Source organism: Cherax quadricarinatus, unplaced genomic scaffold, assembly GCF_038502225.1.
Source record: "Cherax quadricarinatus isolate ZL_2023a unplaced genomic scaffold, ASM3850222v1 Contig2486, whole genome shotgun sequence".
Taxonomy (NCBI): domain Eukaryota; kingdom Metazoa; phylum Arthropoda; class Malacostraca; order Decapoda; family Parastacidae; genus Cherax; species Cherax quadricarinatus.
In genome coordinates this window covers 17,722-39,891 of record NW_027197512.1, presented here as the reverse complement: position 1 = coordinate 39,891, position 22,170 = coordinate 17,722, and the positions used below count along the sequence as shown (strand labels likewise).

General features: G+C 39.0%; 1 protein-coding gene across 5 annotated transcripts in view; it reads right to left on the bottom strand.

Moving 5' to 3' along the window:
• Window positions 1-19,062, bottom strand: part of LOC128698946 (triadin) — a gene marked incomplete at its 3' end in the record, with an annotated part of 37,935 nt that extends 18,873 nt beyond the window's left edge. For 3 of the 5 annotated variants that reach the window (XM_070081364.1, XM_070081365.1, XM_070081367.1), the window contains 4 exon segments: window positions 13,443-13,594; window positions 14,174-14,374; window positions 15,395-15,610; window positions 17,916-19,061. In XM_070081364.1, coding sequence (XP_069937465.1) covers window positions 13,443-13,594; window positions 14,174-14,374; window positions 15,395-15,610; window positions 17,916-19,046 — 1,700 coding nt within the window. 5 annotated transcript variants of the gene reach the window in all.
• Window positions 19,063-22,170: the final 3,108 nt, after the last annotated feature.

Below are 22,170 nucleotides of genomic sequence, written 5' to 3'. Positions count from 1 at the left end.
AAATGCAGCAGCGAGGAGACGGTTGGAGGCAGTGGAGATGTCCTGTTTAAGGGCAATGTGTGGTGTAAATATTATGCAGAAAATTCGGAGTGTGGAAATTAGGAGAAGGTGTGGAGTTAATAAAAGTATTAGTCAGAGGGCAGAAGAGGGGTTGTTGAGGTGGTTTGGTCATTTAGAGAGAATGGATCAAAGTAGAATGACATGGAAAGCTTATAAATCTATAGGGGAAGGAAGGCGGGGTAGGGGTCGTCCTCGAAAGGGTTGGAGAGAGGGGGTAAAGGAGGTTTTGTGGGCAAGGAGCTTGGACTTCCAGCAAGCGTGCGTGAGCGTGTTAGATAGGAGTGAATGGAGACGAATGGTACTTGGGACCTGACGATCTGTTGGAGTGTGAGCAGGGTAATATTTAGTGAAGGGATTCAGGGAAACCGGTTATTTTCATATAGTCGGACTTGAGTCCTGGAAATGGGAAGTACAATGCCTGCACTTTAAAGGAGGGGTTTGGGATATTGGCAGTTTGGAGGGATATGTTGTGTATCTTTATATGTGTATGCTTCTAGACTGTTGTATTCTGAGCACCTCTGCAAAAACAGTGATAATGTGCGAGTGTGGTGAAAGTGTTGAATGATGATGAAAGTATTTTCTTTTTGGGGATTTTCTTTCTTTTTTGGGTCACCCTGCCTCGGTGGGAGACGGCCGACTTGTTGAATAAAAAAAAAAAAAAATATATATATATATATATGTATAATATATATATGTATAATATATATATATATGTATAATATATATATATGTATATATGTATATATATATATATGTATATATATATACAGTGGACCCCCGCATAACGATGGCATCACATAGCGATTTTTCCGCATACCGATTACTTTTATCGCAAAATTTTTGCCGCGCATACCGATTAAAAACCCGCTTACCGATTTTCGTCCGAGACGCGTCCAATGTGCCCTCAGCCAGCCTCACATGTGCCGGCCGTCCCATTGTTTACCAGCCAGCCTCCGCGGTAACATCCAAGCATACACTCGGAATATTTCGTATTATTACAGTGTTTTCGGTGCTGTTTCTGGAAAATAAGTGACCATGGGCCCCAAGAAAGCTTCTAGTGCCAACCCTGTGGTAAAAAGGGTGAGAATTAGTATGGAAATTAAGAAAGATTTTGAAGGGTTTGGGGCTAACCCTGAGAAGCCTATGCCAGTTGTGGAATCCATTGTGCCTACTTCAAAGATTAAGGAAATGTGTGCACAGTGGGTTGAACTGCAAACCTTTATAGATGAAAATCACCCTGACACAGCTGTTGCAAGCCGTGCTGGTGACTATTTCAATGACAATGTTGTGGCCCATTTTAGACAAATCGTAAAGGAACGGGAGGTACAGAGCTCTATGGACAGATTTGTTGTGCGACAGAGGTCCAGTGACTCTCAAGCTGGTCCTAGTGGCATTAAAAGAAGAAGGGAAGTAACCCCGGAAAAGGACTTGCTACCTCAAGTCGTAATGGAAGGGGATTCCCCTTCTAAACAGTAAGAAGATAATGCTCTCCCCTCCTCCCATCCCATCAATCATCACCAGATCTTCAATAAAAGTAAGTGTCATTTAATTGTGCATGCCTTTTTCAGTTTGTGTGTATTAAAATTAACATTTCATGTGGTAAAAAAAAATTTTTTTCATACTTTTGGGCGTCTTGCACGGATTAATTTGATTTCCATTATTTCTTATGGGGAAAATTCATTCGCATAACGATTATTTCGCATAACGATGAGCCCTCTTGCACGGATTAAAATCGTTAACCGGGGGTCCACTGTATATATATATATATATATATATATATATATATATATATATATATATATATATATATATATATATATATCTTTCTTTCTTTCAACACACTGGCTGTATCCCACCGAGGCAGGGTGGCCCAAAAGGAAAAACAAAAGTTTCTCCTTTCAAATTTAGTAATATATACAGGAGAAGGGGTTACCAGCCCCTTGCTCCCGGCATTTCAGTCGCCTCATACGACACGCATGGCTTACGGAGGAAGAATTCTGTTCCACTTCCCCATGGAGATAAGAGGAAATAAACAAGAACAAGAACTAGAAAGAAAATAGAAGAATACCCAGAGGGGTGTGTATATATATATGCTTGTACATGTATGTGTAGTGTGACCTAAGTGTAAGTAGAAGTAGCAAAACGTACCTGAAATCTTGCATGTTTATGAGACAGACAAAAGACACCAGCAATCCTACCATCATGTAAAACAATTACAGGCTTTCGTTTTACACTCACTTGGCAGGACGGTAGTGAGTGTAAAACGAAAGCCTGTAATTGTTTTACATGATGGTAGGATTGCTGGTGTCTTTTGTCTGTCTCATAAACATGCAAGATTTCAGGTATGTCTTGCTACTTCTACTTACACTTAGGTCACACTACACATACATGTACAAGCATATATATAAACACCCCTCTGGGTATTCTTCTATTTTCTTTCTAGTTCTTGTTCTTGTTTATTTCCTCTAATCTCCATGGGGAAGTGGAACAGAATTCTTCCTCCGTAAGCCATGCGTGTTGTAAGAGGCGACTAGAATGCTGGGAGCAAGGGGCTAGTAACCCCTTCTCCCGTATAAATTACTAAATTTAAAAGCGAAACTTTCGTTTTTCTTTTTGGGCCACCCTGCCTTGGTGGGATATGGCCGGTGTGTTGAAAGAAGATATACAGGAGGGCCCCGCTTTACGGCGTTTCACTTTACGGCATTCCGCTAATGCGGTCATTTCAAATTATGACCAAAACTCGCTATACAGCTCCCCCCACCTGACTTTCTAACACGGTCACCGCGCCCCACCCTGTTTGTTTACATTCTTCGTGAGCTCAGTAAGCACTAAGTCTCTCCATTTTGTCCGGAAACTCCAAAATTTCAAATGTTTTTAAAAGTTATTTCATATTTTATATATACAGTGGACCCCCGCATAGCGGACGCCTTGCATAGCGGACAATCCGCATAGCGGACGCTTTGTTCGCTAAAATTTTGCCCCGCATAGTGGACAAAAACCCGCTCAGCGGCCTTCGTCCGAGACGCGTCCAATGTGCGCCCTCAGCCAGCCTCACATGTGCCGCCTGTGCCATTGTTTACCAGCCAGCCTCCGCGGTAACATTCAAGCATACACTCGGAATATTTCGTATTATTACAGTGTTTTCGGTGGTGTTTCTGGAAAATAAGTGACCATGGGCCCCAAGAAAGCTTCTAGTTCCAACCCTACAGCAATAAGGGTTAGGATTCCTATTGAAATAAAGAAAGAGATCATTGATATGTATGAAAGTGGAGTACGTATCACCGACCTGGTCAGGTTGTACAAGAAACCAAAATCAACCATCTCTTCTATTGTGGGCAAGAAAACGGCAATCAAGGAAGCTGTTGTTGCCAAAGGTTTAACTGTGTTTTCGAAACAAAGATCGCAAGTGATGGAAGATGTTGAGAGACTCTTATTGGTGTGGATAAATGAAAAACAGCTAGCAGGAGATAGCGTCTCTCAAGCGATCATATGTGAAAAGGCTAGGAAGTTGCATGACGATTTAATTAAAAAAATGCCTGCAACTAGTGATGATGTGAGTGAATTTAAGGCCAGCAAAGGTTGGTTTGAGAGATTTAAGAAGCGTAGTGGCATCCAAAGTGTGATACGGCATGGTGAGGCTGCCAGTTCGGACCACAAAGCGGCTGAAAAATATGTGCATGAATTCAAGGAGTACATAGAAACTGAAGGACTGAAACCTGAACAAGTGTTTAATTGTGATGAAACAGGCCTGTTCTGGAAGAAAATGCCAAGCAGGACCTACATTACTCAGGAGGAAAAGGCACTCCCAGGACATAAGCCTATGAAAGACAGGCTTACTTTGTTGATGTGTGCCAATGCTAGTGGTGATTGCAAAGTTAAGCCTTTATTAGTGTATCACTCTGAAACTCCCAGAGCGTTCAGGCAAAAGAATGTCCTCAAGGATAATTTGTGTGTGCTGTGGAGGGCAAACAGTAAGGCATGGGTCACTAGGGAATTTTTCTATAACTGGTTACACCATGCATTTGCCCCCAATGTGAAAGATTACCTAACTGAAAAGAAATTAGACCTTAAGTGCCTCCTGGTGTTAGACAATGCCCCTGGTCATCCTACAGACGTGGCAGAGCGACTTTATGGGGACATGAGCTTCATTAAGGTGAAGTTTTTGCCTCCTAATACCACTCCTCTCCTGCAGCCCATGGACCAGCAGGTCATTTCCAACTTCAAGAAACTGTACACAAAAGCTCTGTTTCAAAAGTGCTTTGAAGTGACCACAGACACTCGATTGACTCTAAAAGAGTTTTGGAAGGATCACTTTAATATCCTCAATTGTGTAAACCTTATAGGTAAGGCTTGGGAGGGAGTGACTAAGAGAACCTTGAACTCTGCTTGGAAGAAACTGTGGCCAGAATGTGTAGACAAAAGGGATTTTGAAGGGTTTCAGGCTAACCCTGAAAGGAGTATACCAGTTGAGGAATCAATTGTGGAATTGGGGAAGTCCTTGGGGTTGGAGGTTAGTGGGGAGGATGTGGAAGAGTTGGTGGAGGAGGACAATGAAGAACTAACCACTGATGAGCTGATAGATCAACTTCAAGAGCAAGAGGCCAGACCTGGGGAAACTGGTTCAAAGGAGGGGAGAGAGAAATTGAAGGAATTGCCTACTTCAAAGATTAAGGAAATGTGTGCAAAATGGCTTGAAGTGCAAACCTTTTTTGATGAAAATCACCCTCACACAGCTATTGCAAGCTGTGCTGGTGACTGTTACAATGACAGTGTTGTGAACCACTTTAGACAAATCATAAAGGAACGAGAGGTACAGGCCACTATGGACAGATATGTTGTGCGAAAGAAGTCCAGTGACTCTGAAGCTGGTCCTAGTGGCATTAAAAGAAGAAGGGAAGTAACCCCAGAAAAGGACTTGCTACCTCAAGTCCTAATGGAAGGGGATTCCCCTTCTAAACACTAACACTCTCTCTCCCCTCCTCCCATCCCATCAATCATCACCAGATCTTCAATAAAAGTAAGTGTCATGTAATTGTGCATGCCTTTTTCAGTTTGTGTGTACTAAAATTAACATTTTTTTGTGGTAAAAAAATTTTTTTTTCATACTTTTGGGTGTCTTGCACGGATTAATTTTATTTCCATTATTTCTTATGGGGAAAATTCATTCGCATAGCGAACATTTCGCATAACAGCCAGCCCTCTTGCACGGATTAAGGTCGCTATGCGGGGGTCCACTGTACTCTGATAATTGTACTTATGTATACCTGCACCTAAATAAACTTACATACTGTACCAATGTGCAGGTACATATTAAAATCAGTAAGAGTGTCTTATGTCTCCAGACGTCATATTAGTAATGATTATAATAATCATCGAGTCTCATTTAAATGACGCATATTACATTAAATACACATTTTCATTAATCCATCTATGATATTTTTTCAAAATTATATAATAAACACGATACATAACATAAAAAGATGATAAATACACCCCACAATAGAATAAATAAACATAAATATGAGATCCTCCATGGGAAAGTGGAACAGAATTCTTCCTCCGTAAGCCATGCGTGTTGTAAGAGGCGACTAAAATGCCGGGAGCAAGGGGCTAGTAACCTCTTCTCCTGTATATATTACTAAATGCAAAAGGAGAAACTTTCGTTTTTCCTTTTGGGCCACCCCGCCTCGGTGGGATACAGCCGGTGTGTTGAAAGAAGAAAGAAATATGAGATGTGGTAGCAGACGACTTGCACAAGTGACGCCATATTAGAAATGATAATAATAATAATAATAATCACCGAGTCTCATTAAATGTTGTATATTACGTTAATATACACATTTTCATTAATCCATCCATTATATTTTTTTCAAAATTATATAATAAACACGATACATAACATAAAAAGATGATAAATACACCCCACAATAGAATAAATAAACATAAATATGAGATGTGGTAGCCAGATAACTTGTACAAGTGATGCCAAGAATAACATTTTCTCTAATCTAACATAAGAGAAAATGTGTTACTGGGGGTAACTGTAGAAAATTATTCCTTTTGTATGTATGTAAGTTTATTCAGGTATACACAAATACAGTTACATAGATTAATACAACTCATCTCACCCTATATTTTAAGGTAAGTAATGAGTGAACTGTATATAAATTTTATCGCTCTGGGATGCTTAAATATCATAGAATTGTATGTGTGGGTGGGGTGGCCTGGTATGGTAGCCTGGCTGACTACCATACATACCACACTTGATTTCTTACAATAAATACTACTTGTCTCACCCTAGATTAAGACTATAAATATTTTAAGGTAAGTAATGAGTGCACTATGTGTGTATTGTACTTTTTTATTGTTTTTTGATGCCTGGTTCTATTGCTAACTTAATATATGTTAGTGTAAACTTGTTATCTAGTGTTTGTATGCATTTGTAAGTGGAAAAAAAGGGTGTTCTACTTTACGGCGGTTTCCGCTTTACGGCGGTAGCCTGGAACCTAACCAGCCGTATAAGTGGGGCCCTCCTGTATATATATACATATATATATAAACAAATTTACACATTATTTCTCTATTAAAAGAAAGACACTGAAGTTTACTAGTGACAATGAATAACCATGAGTGAGAGCAATTATACAAGTACAGTGGACCCAGTTTTAGTCCTTAACCCTTTGAGGGTCAGCAGGTCCTCTCAGAGACTTGTTCTCAGGGTCGGCCAAATTTCAAAAAAAAATTATTTTTTCTTATGAAAAGATAGAGAATCTTTTCCCGATCATAATGACACCAAAAGTATGAAATTTGATGGAAACTTACGGAATTATGCTCTCGCGAAGTTAGTTGTCTCGACGATGTTTATGCATCGGCGATTTTGCCCAGTTTGAGCCCTATTTTCGGCCAATTCCAGTGTACTAGTCGACAAAAATCATAACTATTTGGCTAGAACTCCATTTATTCTATCGAATGAGTACAAGAAACCATCCATTTACCGATTTCAACTATCCAATACAGTGGTCAGAATTTAGCAATTTTGCCAATTTCACACAAATTTGAAAAGATGCCAATTTCCGAATAGGGTCCAGAATAAACAAGAAAGACATTCTTGGCACTAAAATAACAAGTTCTCTGTTCGTTAGTCATATCCCCAGGCCCCTCTTATATTTCTTTGGCTTTCCAGTTTGAATTTTTAATCTCACAAAAAAAATAAGATTTACTCTTATGCAGACTACTGCATTAGTGTAGAAATGGTATAAATAATATCAGTGCACTTGTGAAAGAATATTAGACTCGCCAGTTGATGTGTATTGGACGCTTGGCATGATTTGTTTACTTTTGAACTTTGGTAAAAATCGAACATTTCTGCTACTTTGAGCTCAATTTCAAGGTACTTTTCTTTGTAAAACCAGTCAAAATCATCTCAATTTCTGTAATATGTCTTCCATTCTATAAAATGAGACCAAGAAAACTAGAATACAACAATAAATACCATACGAAAATACAGTGCAAAGTCGCTGTTTTAATCCAATAACACGATCAAAGTTTTTTTTTTCTCATTTCGCACTGTGTGCTGCAGGATTTTTTTTATACTGTGCACACTGACCACAGACCCATTCTTTCATATGTAGGCCTACCAGCTTTCTCTCACTAGATTTGAGAGCGCTAGAATTTAGACGTACTAGTACAGTGGACCCTAAGGGTTAATCAAGTTTCGGCAACCTCGACTTTCGTGAAATTCGACCTTCGGCGAGTTTTTTTGGCAAAATTTGGCCTTGAGTTTCGTGATTAGACTCGTGTTTCGGCGAATGTCCGGAACCCGTCCGCCCGTCACCGCGCACACCAAGCCAGTCTCCAACGTCATTCATGCTCAGTGTGCCATTCTTTACCAACACGTGACCATCTCCCCGTAGGTTCATACAATACATTTCATAATAATCCATTGTTTTTTGTGCTTGCAACTGCTAAATAAGTCATCATGGACCCAAGGAAAGCTAGTGCAAGCCCTTTGGTAAATAAAGTGAGGAACACAATCCAGAGGGATTTTGAAGGGTTTGAGGTAGACCCTGTCCCTGCCGACCCTCTGCCTGTTGTGGAAGGTGTTGTGGCATTGGGCAAGTCCATGGGGTTGGAGGTGAGTGACGGGGATGTGGAAGAGTTGGTGGAGGACCACAGGGAAGAGCTAACCACTGAAGAACTGCAAGACCTTCAACTGGAACAGCATCAGACCACAGCCGAGGAGGAAGAGGGAGTGGATGAGGTGCCTTCTTCAAAGATTAAGGAGATTTGTGCCCAGTGGAATTCAGCTGACCAAGCTGAAACAAGCCATATCTGCAACATGTGCAATGACAAGTGTTGTGTCCCACTTCAGGAAAATCTTAAAGAAACGCCAGAAAAAGACCTCTCTGGACAGATATTTTGTGCGACAGGGGTCCAGTGACTCTCAAGTTGTTCCCAGTGGCATTAAAAGAAGTAGGGAAGTAACCCCAGATAAGGACTTGCTTCCTAAAGTCCTAATGTAAGGAGATTCTCCTTCCAAACAATAGTGTACACCTTCCTCCCATCTCCTCCTCCTGTCTTCCATCCACCCAGAAGTCTTCAGTAAAGGTAAGTGTAATGTTATTATTTTTTATATGCATGTACTTGATTTCTCATTGATTTCAGTATATAAATCTTTATTTAATTTGAAAAAAAAAAATTTTATTTTAATATTTTTGGATGTCTGGAACGAATTAATTTTATTTCCATTATTTCTTATGGGGAAAGTGGTTTCAAGTTTCGTGAATTTTGACTTTTGGCAGGCTCTCTGGAATGGATTAATCACGAAACTCGGGGACTTCAATTGTTTGCCATCACTACCACCAATGTTTCGGATGAATGCACAGAGTATTGGTCACTGAACCAGTGACAGAGGCAGACTGAGTCGCAGACGTGTGAGCAGCCAAGTCCTGGGCGGGCAGACGCGTCTGATATGGATGATTTCCCGAGCGGAGGTACGAAACCCCACAGTAAAATTTCGCCCAATAAATTGTGGTCGAAAACCCGAATTGTACGATATCCACACCGCACGAAATCCGGGGATCCACTTTACAGCATCTCCTCACTTATCAGCGTACTCATTTACTGATGCCTCAGACTCATGACAAGCTCTCTGACCAGTATTTATACCTAAATAATGTACGTATATTAGAGATGATTTCCTCTATTCTGTTTATTTCAATATACGGTACACTACTGTATAAACATTTAAAAATGCATGTATACCAGAAATGTTATAAATGGTGCAAAGGGGACATTAAAACAATATCAAAGATGGTTGACACAAACCCACTACCATTATAGTATGCTCCTCACTAAGTGACGAATTTGCTGAACGACGTGGTCTTAGGAACGGAACTTCGTTGTTAAGTGAGGAAAAGCTGTATTATATAAGGGAAATTCACAGGAAAAAATATTACGTGCAGAAATGAAAAATACAATTAAAAATTTTGTAATTATTATATTTGATAATTATGGTTATCATTATTTAGGAACAAAAATTGAGTCTGAAGGCCAGGAATTGAGTTAGTAGCTCATAAATTGTAATTACTGAAGAAAGATGAGTTACTACTGTAGCTACATATAAGCAATTAATAAAGGTACTGTAGCTACAAGTAAGTAATTAATAAAGGGATCATCCAAGGAATCTACATGGGTATCCATCAAAGACTTACATATGTATCAATGAAGGCATCTACACATCTATCAGTCAATTGATCTACATTACTATGTACAATGAAGTTTGTGTACATAACAGTGGCATCAACATAAATATTAACTGAGGGGTCCACACAAGTGCACATAAATTAACACAGCCACGTAAGTGAGAAGAAACAGGGGTCCATATATGAATGTGTGTAAATATGTCAGGGGTTCACACAAGTAGACATGAGAGAAGTCAGTCCGCACATGCGTGCGTACAGAAATGGGAGACGTTCATATGTACTGTATATATAGAAATGGGATCTATCTATCTATCTCTCTATATTGCTATCTCTCTCTCTCTCTCTCTATCTGTGTGTGTGTGTGTGTGTGTGTGTGTGTGTGTGTGTGTGTGTGTGTGTGTGTGTGTGTGTGTGTGTGTGTGTGTGTGTGTGTGTGTGTGTGCGCGTGTGTGTGTGTGTGTGTGCGCGTGTGTGTGTGAGTGCGTACTCACCTAGTTGAGGTTGCAGGGGTCGAGTCCAAGCTCCTGGCCCCGCCTCTTCACTGGTCGCTACTAGGTCACTCTCCCTGAACCATGAGTTTTATCGTACCTCTGCTTAAAGCTATGTATAGATCCTGCCTCCACTACATCACTTCCCAAACTATTCCACTTCCTGATTACTCTGTGGCTGAAGAAGTACTTCCTAACATCCCTTTGATTCATCTGTGTCTTCAGCTTCCAACTGTGTCCCCGTGTTGCTGTGTCCAGTTTCTGGAACATCCTGTCTCTGTCCACCTTGTCAATTCCTCTCAGTATTTTGTAAGTCGTTATCATGTCCCCCCTATCTCTCCTGTCCTCCAGTGTCGTCAGGTTGATTTCCCTTAACCTCTCCTCATAGGACATACCTCTTAACTCTGGGACTAGTCTTGTTGCAAACCTTTGCACTTTCTCTAGTTTTTTTACATGCTTGGCTAGGTGTGGGTTCCAAACTGGTGCCACATACTCCAATATGGGCCTAATGTACACGGTGTACAAGGTCCTGAACGATTCCTTATTAAGATGTTGGAATGCTGTTCTGAGGTTTGCTAGGCGCCCATATGCTGCAGCAGTTACTTGGTTGATGTGCGCTTCAGGAGATGTGCCTGGTGTTATACTAACCCCAAGATCTTTTTCCTTGAGTGAGGTTTGTAGTCTCTGGTCCCCTAGACTGTACTCCGTCTGCAGTCTTCTTTGCCCTTCCCCAATCCTCATGACTTTGCACTTGGTGGGATTGAACTCCAGGAGTCAGTTGCTGGACCAGGTCTGCAGCCTGTCCAGATCCCTTTGTATTTCTGCCTGGTCTTCGATCGAATGAACTCTTCTCATCAACTTCACGTCATCTGCAAACAGGGACACCTCGGAGTTTATTCCTTCTGTCATGTCGTTCACAAATACCAGAAACAGCACTGGTCCTAGGACTGACCCCTGTGGGACCCCGCTGGTCACAGGTGCCCACTCTGACACCTCGCCACGTACCATGACTCGCTGCTGTCTTCCTGACAAGTATTCCCTGATCCATTGTAGTGCCTTCCCTGTTATCCCTGCTTGGTCCTCCAGTTTTTGCATCAATCTCTTGTGTGTGTGTGTTCTTGCAGTCCAAGAATATGCAATCCACCCACCCCTCTCTCTCTTGTGTGTCACCATGTCATAGAACTCCAGTAGGTTTGTGACAGAGGATTTCCCATCCCTGAAACCATGTTGGCTGCTGTTGATGAGATGATTCCTTTCTAGGTGTTCCACCACCCTTCTCCTGATAATCTTCTCCATGATTTTGCATACTATACATGTCAGTGACACTGGTCTGTAGTTTAGTGCTTCATGTCTGTCTCCTTGTGTGTATGTGTGTGTGTACATTCACCTATTTGTACTCACTTATTTGTGGTTGCAGGGGTCGAGTCATAGCTCCTGGCCCCGCCTCTTCGCTGATTGCTACTAGGTCCTCTCTCCCCCTGCTCCATGAGCGTTATCATACCTCGCCTTAAAACTATGTATGGTTCCCGCCTCCACTACGTCACTTTCCAGGCTATTCCACGGCCTAACTACTCAATGACTGAAGAAATACTTCCTAACATCCCTGTGATTCATCTGAGTCTTCAACTTCCAATTGTGACCTCTTGTGTCTGTGTCCCTTCTCTGGAACATCCCGTCTTTATTCACCTTGTCTATTCTGCGCAGTATTTTATATGTCGTTATCATCAAAAAATGAGAGAAGTCCACATATGGGTGTGGAAATGGGAGAGGTCTACGCATGTGTAAAAATGGGATGGATCTGCATATGTAGAGCGTTCAGATAACAACAGAAAGAGTCTGGATTCAAATGACAGTAAACAAGCACTGTAGCTAGGAGTCAGCTGACTGTTGCAGGTAACACCCTACTAGAGACAAAATGTCAAACAGAAATAAGCCAGAGTTTGGCTTCTTTGAGTTATCCTGGGTTGATAACCAATTAAGCATAAGTTCATCTATGAGTACCCTACTGGTTGTAGCACCATAAAATTCCCATCATAACCATCCACATGATTAACTATCTTCTTATTTTCAATGCACATCTGTCCTAGGAAAATGCCTTGGTGCTATTTGAGGGCTCTTGCTTTAGGGAATTAGAGCTATCCTATGCTTCCTCGAATCAAACCTAATTCACTACACAGAAGAACGGTAGATGAGGAATTTGAGGTAATCAGTTACTTAGCCTGAGCTGATGGACTGATTACCTCAAATTCTTCCTCATCTTCCACCATTCATCTTTGTACTGGATTGAAGAAGCCACTGGCTACCAATACGTTTCCCTAACAAAGATTCCCAGATATTGCAAGTGTCTTTCTTTAACTGTCAGTTTTCTAAAACATTTACATCACAATTTTTTTCCTAGTTACATCATCCTTCTTTAGAGAAGCAAGAAAATGTCTCCAATAAATAGTATGTGAAAATTAAAGCTTGATTTAAAATTCTTCATCATCTGAATGTGTATTCATAGCAAGTAAATTTCTTGCAAGAATATTTTACATATACAGCCTCTCCTCACTAATTGACGTACTCGTGTACCATCCACTTGGAGTTATGACCAGCTCTCTGAACTATATGCAAACCTAAGGATATTAGAGCTGATTTCCTCTATTCTGTTTATTACAGTATAAAGTACAGTACTGTATAAACATTTAAAAATATACTAAAAATGTTATAAATGGTGCAAAGGTGATATTAAAAAAATATCTAAAGATGGTTGACACAAACCCACTACCAGTACAATATGATCATCGCTTAATGACCAATTCGCTTACTGACCTACTCTTAGGATCGGAACTTAGCCATTAAGTGAGGGAGAGGGTGTATGTAGTTACTTCTCGAGTTCTATGACACAATTCAGACAAAAACAAGAATCTGAAAAATATCTTATTTATATTTTGTAAAGGTGTCTGATAACATTATAGACTTGGTGATGACCAGGGATGGGATGATACCAAATTTTGCCAATACCAATACCGATACTTGATTTTTAGGCTGAAATTGATACCACCAAAATTAGCTAAGACCCACCAATACTGATGCCATCAAAACTGGCCAATACCTTGAAACTGATACTCAATTTTAGGATGATACCATCAAAATAAGGCAATACCCACCTATACTGATACTTAAGCACATCTCTGGTGATGATACTTACCTATCATTATGCTGGAGGCTTTCACTTGTGGTAAGGTCATCATCATCATCATCATCGTCATCTTCAAGCATGATGGGGATGATGCGCTCTCTCTTAGCCCTCTGCAGCTGAGACTCTCCCATTCCATGAGTGCCTCCCACATTGTGTCGAACCTGAATATGAAGAATGTGAAATGTTACTCGTTGACTTACCATGTCTTCTGTCTCTGTGTTGAGTAATGTTAATCATTCCTTATATTAACATTGCACCTTTGTTTTTCCTTTTAACCATTCAACCTTGGTTCCCAAAGATGTAAAGATGTACGTGTGGGACAGGAGCTAAGAATTTAACCTTTGCAGACTAAGAACTTATACCTTAGTTCCCACACACCCACACACAGGAAAGGAGCAAAGAACTTAAACCTTGGCTCCCATAGGTCCACATGTGGGATGGGAACTAAAAACCTGAATCTTGGCTCCTGTATGTTCATGTGTGGAATAAGAACAATGAACTCTTTTTGAGCTAATTATTTACTTACCCAGTGAGATACCTTCCATCACATGAATGACTAACATCAGCAACAATTTTGCACAAGAGAAAGTTTGCTTTTACACATAATTCAGCCTTCACTGTTTTCATTTACTTCTAATACTTTTCTAACATAGGTTAAAATGTTTTGGTATATGAAAAACTCATTCCCAAATGAAGAGAGAAAGCATGTACCACCAATTTTTGAGTTAAGAGTCACTCACCTCTGATCTATACTCTGGAATCTTTTGTGTATCTTTGGAGGTAGGAGATGTTAACTTGATCTCAGCATATGATGCTCTCTTGTTGGCAGTGTCTGGCTCTGGCACATCTGCCTTCTTATTATTGAGAACAATTTCCAGTTTTGTCTTTTTGCGGTCCGCATCCTTAGCTTCTTGCGAGGTCTGCTGGGGCTCTCCTCTCTCCTGTAAATGACGAATACATAAAACTAGTGTGGAAACAATATTTTGCCTAAAAATTTAAGGACATTTCAAATTCTTAAATAAAGCCTTCCATGAAATATAGTGTCCATTAAATGCTTATAGAAAACCTGAGAAATAAGTGAAATAAAATAAAATTATTTCCAAAATTAGTGTACAGGTACACTACATTTTATTAATTAAGTTTTTATATCACAGACTGTCAAAATTCTTATTACCCTACAATGTAAGTTTCCACAGGATGCATCAATAGCTAGTGTAATGTATATTTTGAAAATACTCTACATGTACAACATACTGTACTGTACTGAAAAAAAAGAATATGGTATGATAAAATGTACATTACTGAAAAAAATCAACAGTCTTCAATAAAAATAAGCCTACAAAAATGAAAATATAGTCCTAAAATGTATTAACAGAAAATCAAACAATAAAATCTATATACTATATATATACAGTACTGTATATACAGTATAGTTTGCTGTGGATTTTAATTATTTGGCATATATAACTGTTCCTCTTCCTTTGGGAGAGAGAAATACTTTTTAACATGAACTGCAGTATATAAAATCTGTTAAATACAAATATGAATAAATAATATATACATGTATTGTATATATACACTATATATATTATACACACACTATCTAGAAAAAAGCACAATCTACATAGGGCACATTTTCCATTCATATTGATGAAAGTTAAAATATCTTAATTTTGAGACACTGCAAGTTAATGGTGGTGCTTTTACAGACAAACTACTGTACACATCTATAATGTGTAGGAAACTATATCAGGACAAACTGTGACTAAAAGATCATAACATTGCTGGGAATACTGCTGAAAGTCCATTGTCCTGTGTTACGAATAGCTAGGGTAAGTCTCCATGGCAAAGTCTAGGAGCAAACAGATAAAGATATGAAGTTCACCATTGTCCTGGCAGGTGGTGAGGAAAACATATCCTTTGCATGTCTCCTAATGTCTCAAGCCAGTCTATATCCTAACCTGGTGTTTGATATTGTCTGAAGTAGTAACTGGTTTTCCTGCAGGTGAGGATGTCAGAACCTGATGTGGTAGGGAAGCCTGGATCTCTTTGGTTATGGGTTGCTGTTCACTATCAGGTGAGGCTGAACCCTCACGAGCCTTGCTTTGTTCATCTTCAAGATTTTCAGGAAGATTACGAGCCAAGGAATCGCGAAGCATCTTGATTTCCTGCTCTTCCTGTAATTTTAACACTTACCTCAGAAACCTCAGTATAGTCTCTTTGGAATGCAACATCTGACACTTCCAGAATTATAGCTGTTGTTACTAGCCAGAGTATTATTAAGCCAAGCAATAACAATGTTAATAAATATTTGCAATGCATTACAGCTGCTCAAAAATTCCTTCATTATAAGAAAACATTTAGCACTTGACAATGCATAAGGTCTGTTAGGAATGTCAAGTTACCAGGGTTCACTGTCAGGTAAATTATTTTCATTACTGTCAAGTGATAGAAAAAAAAATTTACTTGTTTAAAATTAACTTCTATAGAAAAATGCAACATAACTATTTCCCATAAACAAGCTTATAAAGAATAAGAATAGAATTAAATACAGCCTCTCCTCACTTAGCAACATACTCATTTACCGACAACTCAGACTTACGACGGGCTCTCTGACCAGTATGCATACTTAAATAATGTATAATAGGGCTGATGTCCTCTATTCTGTTTATTACAATTTACAGTACAATACTGTATAAACATTTAAAAATATACTAAAAAGGTTATAAATGGTGCAAAGGTGACATTACAACATTGGTAAGTGAATTCGTCGCTTACCAACATGGTCTTAGGAACAGAACTCCGTCATTACGTGAGGAGAGGCTGTAATAAGACGTGTAAGATTCAATTTGTTTTTTTATACTCAGCATGCTATAGAGTTTATTAGCACTATAAATGGAACAAAACATATGTGCACTTCATTACAGTCAAGAGACATCATAATCTTGTAAAACAAAAAAGAAGAGAGTCATGTGTGAAAAGTATATGCGTATCAAAGGATTATTTTCTTCTGTGGCATGGGTACATTTTATCGTTTATGGTAGTGAGTTAGTCAGGGAGGGTTCTTGGATTTTGTATTACTTATAAGCCACTGGCAGATCCAACTTATGGGTACTTCCCTACCCCCAGCATCTTCAATTTTTTTATTTAAAATTCTTTATTAAAAAATTCATGACAGTGCACTCTGAAAATTTATTAAAAAAAATAAAACACATTTCATAATGAATAAAAGGTAATCAAAACACAAATGAAATTAAATTTAAAAAAATCTACCCTCGTGATACAGATTACAAATATCACTAAACTCTCAGTTTAATAAATTTTGGAAATACAGTGGAACCCTGGATTTCATCCGGTGTAGATATTGTACAATTCGGATTTTGACCACTTTTTTGGGCGAAATTTTGCCCTGGGTTTCATACCTCTGCTCAGAAATTGTCTGTATCAGATGCATCCGCCCGCTCGAGATGCAGCCACTCACACGTACGTAACTCAGTCTGCCTCTGTCACTTGCTCAGTGAGCAATACTCCGCGGGTTCATCCGAAACATTTTGTAATAGTCTGTTTTTTTGTGCTTGTTTACTGAGTGTGACTGCGAAAGAAAGTTCCCAGTCCCATCCCTTTGGTAAAGAAGGTGAGAAACATGATAGAATTCATTTAAGAGTTTGTAGCAAAATACGAGTGGCATATGTGTGGCTGAGCTAGCCAGGATGTACAGCAAGTCCAAATCAACAATCGGCTCCACCCTGGCGAAGAACATAGAAATCAAGGAAGCTGATGTTGCAAAAGAGGTAAATATGGAAACGAAACAGAGATCACAAACAATCGAAGATCTGGAGAAGTTGTTGTTGGTGTGGATCAACGAAAAACTAAGGTATGTAACAGTGATTTAAATGTTCATTTATCCATTAAAATTAGTCATTCATATTTATTTCTCAATGTTTTCTGTAAGTAAAACTATAGTTATTCTCTATAAAATGTATTTTTTGTTAATATTTTTGGGTGTCTGAAATGGATTAATTGGTTTTACATTATTTCTTATGGGAAATATTACTTCGGTTTTCGTCCATTTTGGATTTCGACCGACCTTTTGGAATGGATTAAGGACAAAAACCAGGGTTCCACTGTACTGGATAAAATCCATGAGCCAACTGATTCAGAAACAACAGATTCTGCTTGGCTACAGAATTATCCTTTGTTACAATCACAGTAAAACCACAAGTGCCATTACTGCCCAGACATTCTCACCCCCATTAGTGTATTAAATCAAGGGGTTTTGAATCATTCCCCCTGTCTCCTCAGAAAATTTTTTGAATCTGCCACTAGTTTCAGCATCAACTGGAAAGCTGAGCTGCTGTATTCTCTATAAAGTATCAAATTAATTTTACCACTTTTTGTTAAATAAGAAATAAAACTCAATTAATTTTTGTTAAATGTTATCCTCAGGAAATACAAAATTATTATTTAGGAAAATTTCCATACCTTAGTAATAGCCTGATCGACAGCCTTTATGGCAGACATCATTCCTTCAATTTCTTGACTGATGACCTTGTCTTTCTTGTCATCCTTTCTTAATTTCTCAGCAAGAGGCAAAGGTGCAGGTGTAATGACTGCAGCAGCTGGTCTTGATGTTTTTGCCTTAAACCCTCGTGGAAGTGTGGCATACTTCTGCTCTGGTTGAGAATCCCGGTCCTCTGGTGGTGCAGCCTTAGCAGGTGAAACTGATTGTGATTCTGAAGGAGAGCTTAACTGTGCTTCTTCACTAATGGATGGCATATCCTTCTTGAGCTCCTTGTCTTTAGCTTCTGACACTTTACGTAGCTTTTCTTGCTTGGCAGCCTCAACCTTCTCTCGCTTTTTAGATACCAACTTCAGAAGTTTCTCTGCTTCTGATTCTGAATCTGAAGAATCTGAAGAATCTGTTTTACGAACTTCTTGCTTTGTTCCAACTTCACTGATTTTACCAACGCCACCAAGTTTTAAATTAAGTCCACCAATTACAACTGCCTTCTCTTCTTCATTCCTAGTCACAGTTTCCTGGGGACTTACTTCTATGGTGTGCATAATCGTCTTGGGAGACACTAACTTTTCATCTGTGTCAATACATGGCTTCTCTACAACAGGAGTCCTCTTATTCTCTTCTAACTTTTCCTTCTTTGGAGTTTCATCATGCATTTTCTTTTCAGTTTTATCTACTATTACACTCTTACCTTCAGGCACCTTAGCTGCTACCTCAACTGCTACAGGCTTTGGTGATGCTGATTTTGTAATTTCCTTACTATTTGATTCTTTCACCTTTTTACAAAATTTTTCTTTATCAATGTCCTTTTTACTTGCTTTTTCTTCAGGTATGTCCTTTGTTGGAGACCTCCCCTTTACTGGTGATTTATCTTTATTAGATTTTGTTAAAATAATTTCTTTACAAGGCGTTGAATCTCTGATGGTATCACGAGTACTTATTGGTCCAGAGTGAGTAGTGGGTATTTTAGGACCATCTTTATTTACTGGAGAAGATGGTAAAGATTCTGCAGTTGATTTTCTTCGCAGAATAACAGTGGGTTTATCTGATGGTTTAGCTTCAAAAGCTCTCCTTGCATCAGACACCTGCAACATAAACAAGGAATACAATAATTTGCCATAAATGACAACTATTAAAATTTCAAGCTAAATTTTACCATCATAACTTTAAGTTCAAGTGCTACAATCTAAAAATTTATTTAATTTTTATCCACACATATCATCATACAATATTTATCAAAAAGTAACACATGTACATTTATTACTCTGGTTATATGCACAAACAACTCCCTTAAAGGAAGGGGTGCCTTGATGCTGGTAAAGGGTTATTGATCTAAGGAAATGAAGTTGTCCCACTTCCTCCTTAGATCAAATGTGATTTTCTCTCAGTCCTAAGGTGCTGTATGATCCATGAAATAATAATAATAATGCATCTGGTAATGAGACTTCCCTTCCAGATGAAGAGACATAATTCCAACACATGATGGAAGGAAAGAAATGCCTTCAAGTCTAATAGAACAATATTGAAAAAAAAAAAAAAAAAAAAAAAAAAAATCAGATTGGATGCCTATTAAAGTCCATATTGAATAGGAAAGGGACATCAGAAGCCACCACACACTGCAACCTGGAAAATGTTTGTACTATAGAAATTAATAACCTGCTTCAGTGGGCATCCCAGTACTGCCCCATAATTCTAGTTTTGTCAAGACTGTCAAATGAGGAGCTAAATCAGAGGTATTCTCAGTGGCGTTGCTAGGGCTGGTGTCACCCGGGGTGGCATCTTTGGTGTCACCCCCATGAAATCCAAGGGCAGGGGGATGGGGGTGAGTAAACTCCAGCTATGTCACTACTGCATGCCCAATGACTAATGTTTAGCAGTGAGAACGTTTAAGGGCCATAAACCGAACAGGAGAATACTTCTCAACTTTATTAATGATAAAATAAATAATCGTAGTAATATTGAGGAAACAAACTCAAATACAACTCTAAGTACAGGCAACAGATCCTACATATATTCATTTTCAACAATGAAAAAAAAAAAAAAATAGTAATGCCAGGTAGATTCAGGGTTTTTCCAAAATATCGTACAGTGGAATTGATTTTCCCTATATTGGCCGATTTGTACTCTGTAATCATATAATAGGCTATATAAAAACAAGATATTTTTCTCTTATGTTGCTGTAGCACTGTTTTGAGCATTAGTGTCACCTTATTTAGAGGCTCTATTGTGTCACCCCTTGATGGTGTCACCCCCCCCCCTCATGAGATGCTACTGGGTATTCTGAAGGTTCAGGAAAGTTGCACAAATGACTCTGTAATCTAGGTCTGTATTAAATAACAAAAAGGCACAATACTGTGACAGGAACAATACACAAAAACCTGCACACAGGAGAAAGGAGCTTACGACAACGTTTTGGTCTGACTTGGACCATTTACAAAGTCACACTAACAAAAAGGAGGAGGAGTATATATAGGCCAGCAGACAGGGACGGGACAAGAGAGGTGGCGGCGGCAGCGGCGGCAGCAGCAGCAGCAGCAGTAGTAGTAGTAGTCAAAGACTAAGAAAGAGGAGCTAGGGGCCCACAAAGGGTAGGAACAAGACTGACTGGCTGACTCCACTACTACTACTACTACTACAGTACTACTAATACCTCTCTTCCTTGCCTACTACCTCTCTTGTCTCATCCCTGTCTGCTGTTACAGGTAGAGAAGCAAATTAATAGGTACTCAAAAGTGGTTAAAGAACCAATTACCACTGAAGTTGAAGAACTTAGTAGAGCAAACCAGCAGGTGGGAATATTATTCAGCCCAAAATAAATGAACAGAAAAGAGGCTGACAATGCCTATTCCAGTTTACCTAGGATGAAAAGGCAGAGAAGACTAGAAATGTCACCTGATCACATGGGAGCTTCAGCAGTGAAATAAACAATGACCAACAGCAGAAACAGACAGTGCAGTGAAAACAGATCTGAAGTGGGCAGCAAAAATTTACCTCTTTCTGAAATACAGTGGACCCCCGCTTAACGATCACCTCCCAATGCGACCAATTATGTAAGTGCGTTTGTACGTGTATGTTTGGGGGTCTGAAATGGACTAATCTACTTCACAATATTCCTTCTGGGAACAAATTCGGTCAGTACTGGCACCTGAACATACTTCTGGAATGAAAAAATATCGTTAACCGGGGGTCCACTGTACTAAGAACAAACTCTAGATGTGGTGCACCTGCCAGGTACTGAAGCAGAGGATCACAGAGCTAACAAAACAAAAAAAAAGGGCACAGAATGACACCCAGGAAGAGCAGCAAGCAAGAAAAAATCATCCATCTGGAAGCCAAGCATGCCAAAACAAAAGCTGTAGGTGCCGAGAGAGAAAACGGTGCCAGTATTACAAAATTTGCTGGTGGTGGCACACTGTAACCTGACATCATCTGTTCACCAGGAAACAGTTGTAAAAAAAAAAAAAGAGATAGAATTGGCCTGCTAACTCCATTCATGGAGGCCTGCACGAGTGTGAATGCTGAAGGCCTAGAGACAGCCTGCAACTGCAAGCCTTTTGGCAAGAGCTTACAAATTAACACATCTTTATTACAATCCAATATTACACGTACATCAATATTTTTTTCTTCTAGTTATAGTATATAATGTTCATTACTATAGATACCTTAGAGTATCCTGCTTATTTCTAGTGATTTATTATACCAATGCTCATTGGCAATTTTTTTTATATTAAAACAATATATTTTTAATTAAAGGTTTAATAATTTGTATTACCTTTAAAAACTAATATGTACTTAAATTTTTAAAGTAAGTGAATAAAGTCCCAACTATAAATAAAAGTCTGAGACACGGAAGTAAATTAATGGACCCAAGACACTGTCGTCATTAATGTATTATAAGAATGATGAACACAATATGTACATTGTACAGCATATTCAACCATTAATGTTATAAGCTGGGACTTACAACATTAGTGTGTTCCTGAAACCATTCATAAGTTGACTGTTTAGAACTTGGAACCCAGATTATAAACAGAGATGCATTCCTGAACCATAATATTCCATATCTAATTTCATTTATTTTTTATTTGGAAATGTTTATTGAATATTTTATATTCAGTACAGTTCCTTTTTACTCACAAGTATTAAACATTGTTTAATCAATGCATACAAGTTAATCAGAGAGAGCAGAGCTACAATACAATACACGGTACATTAGTG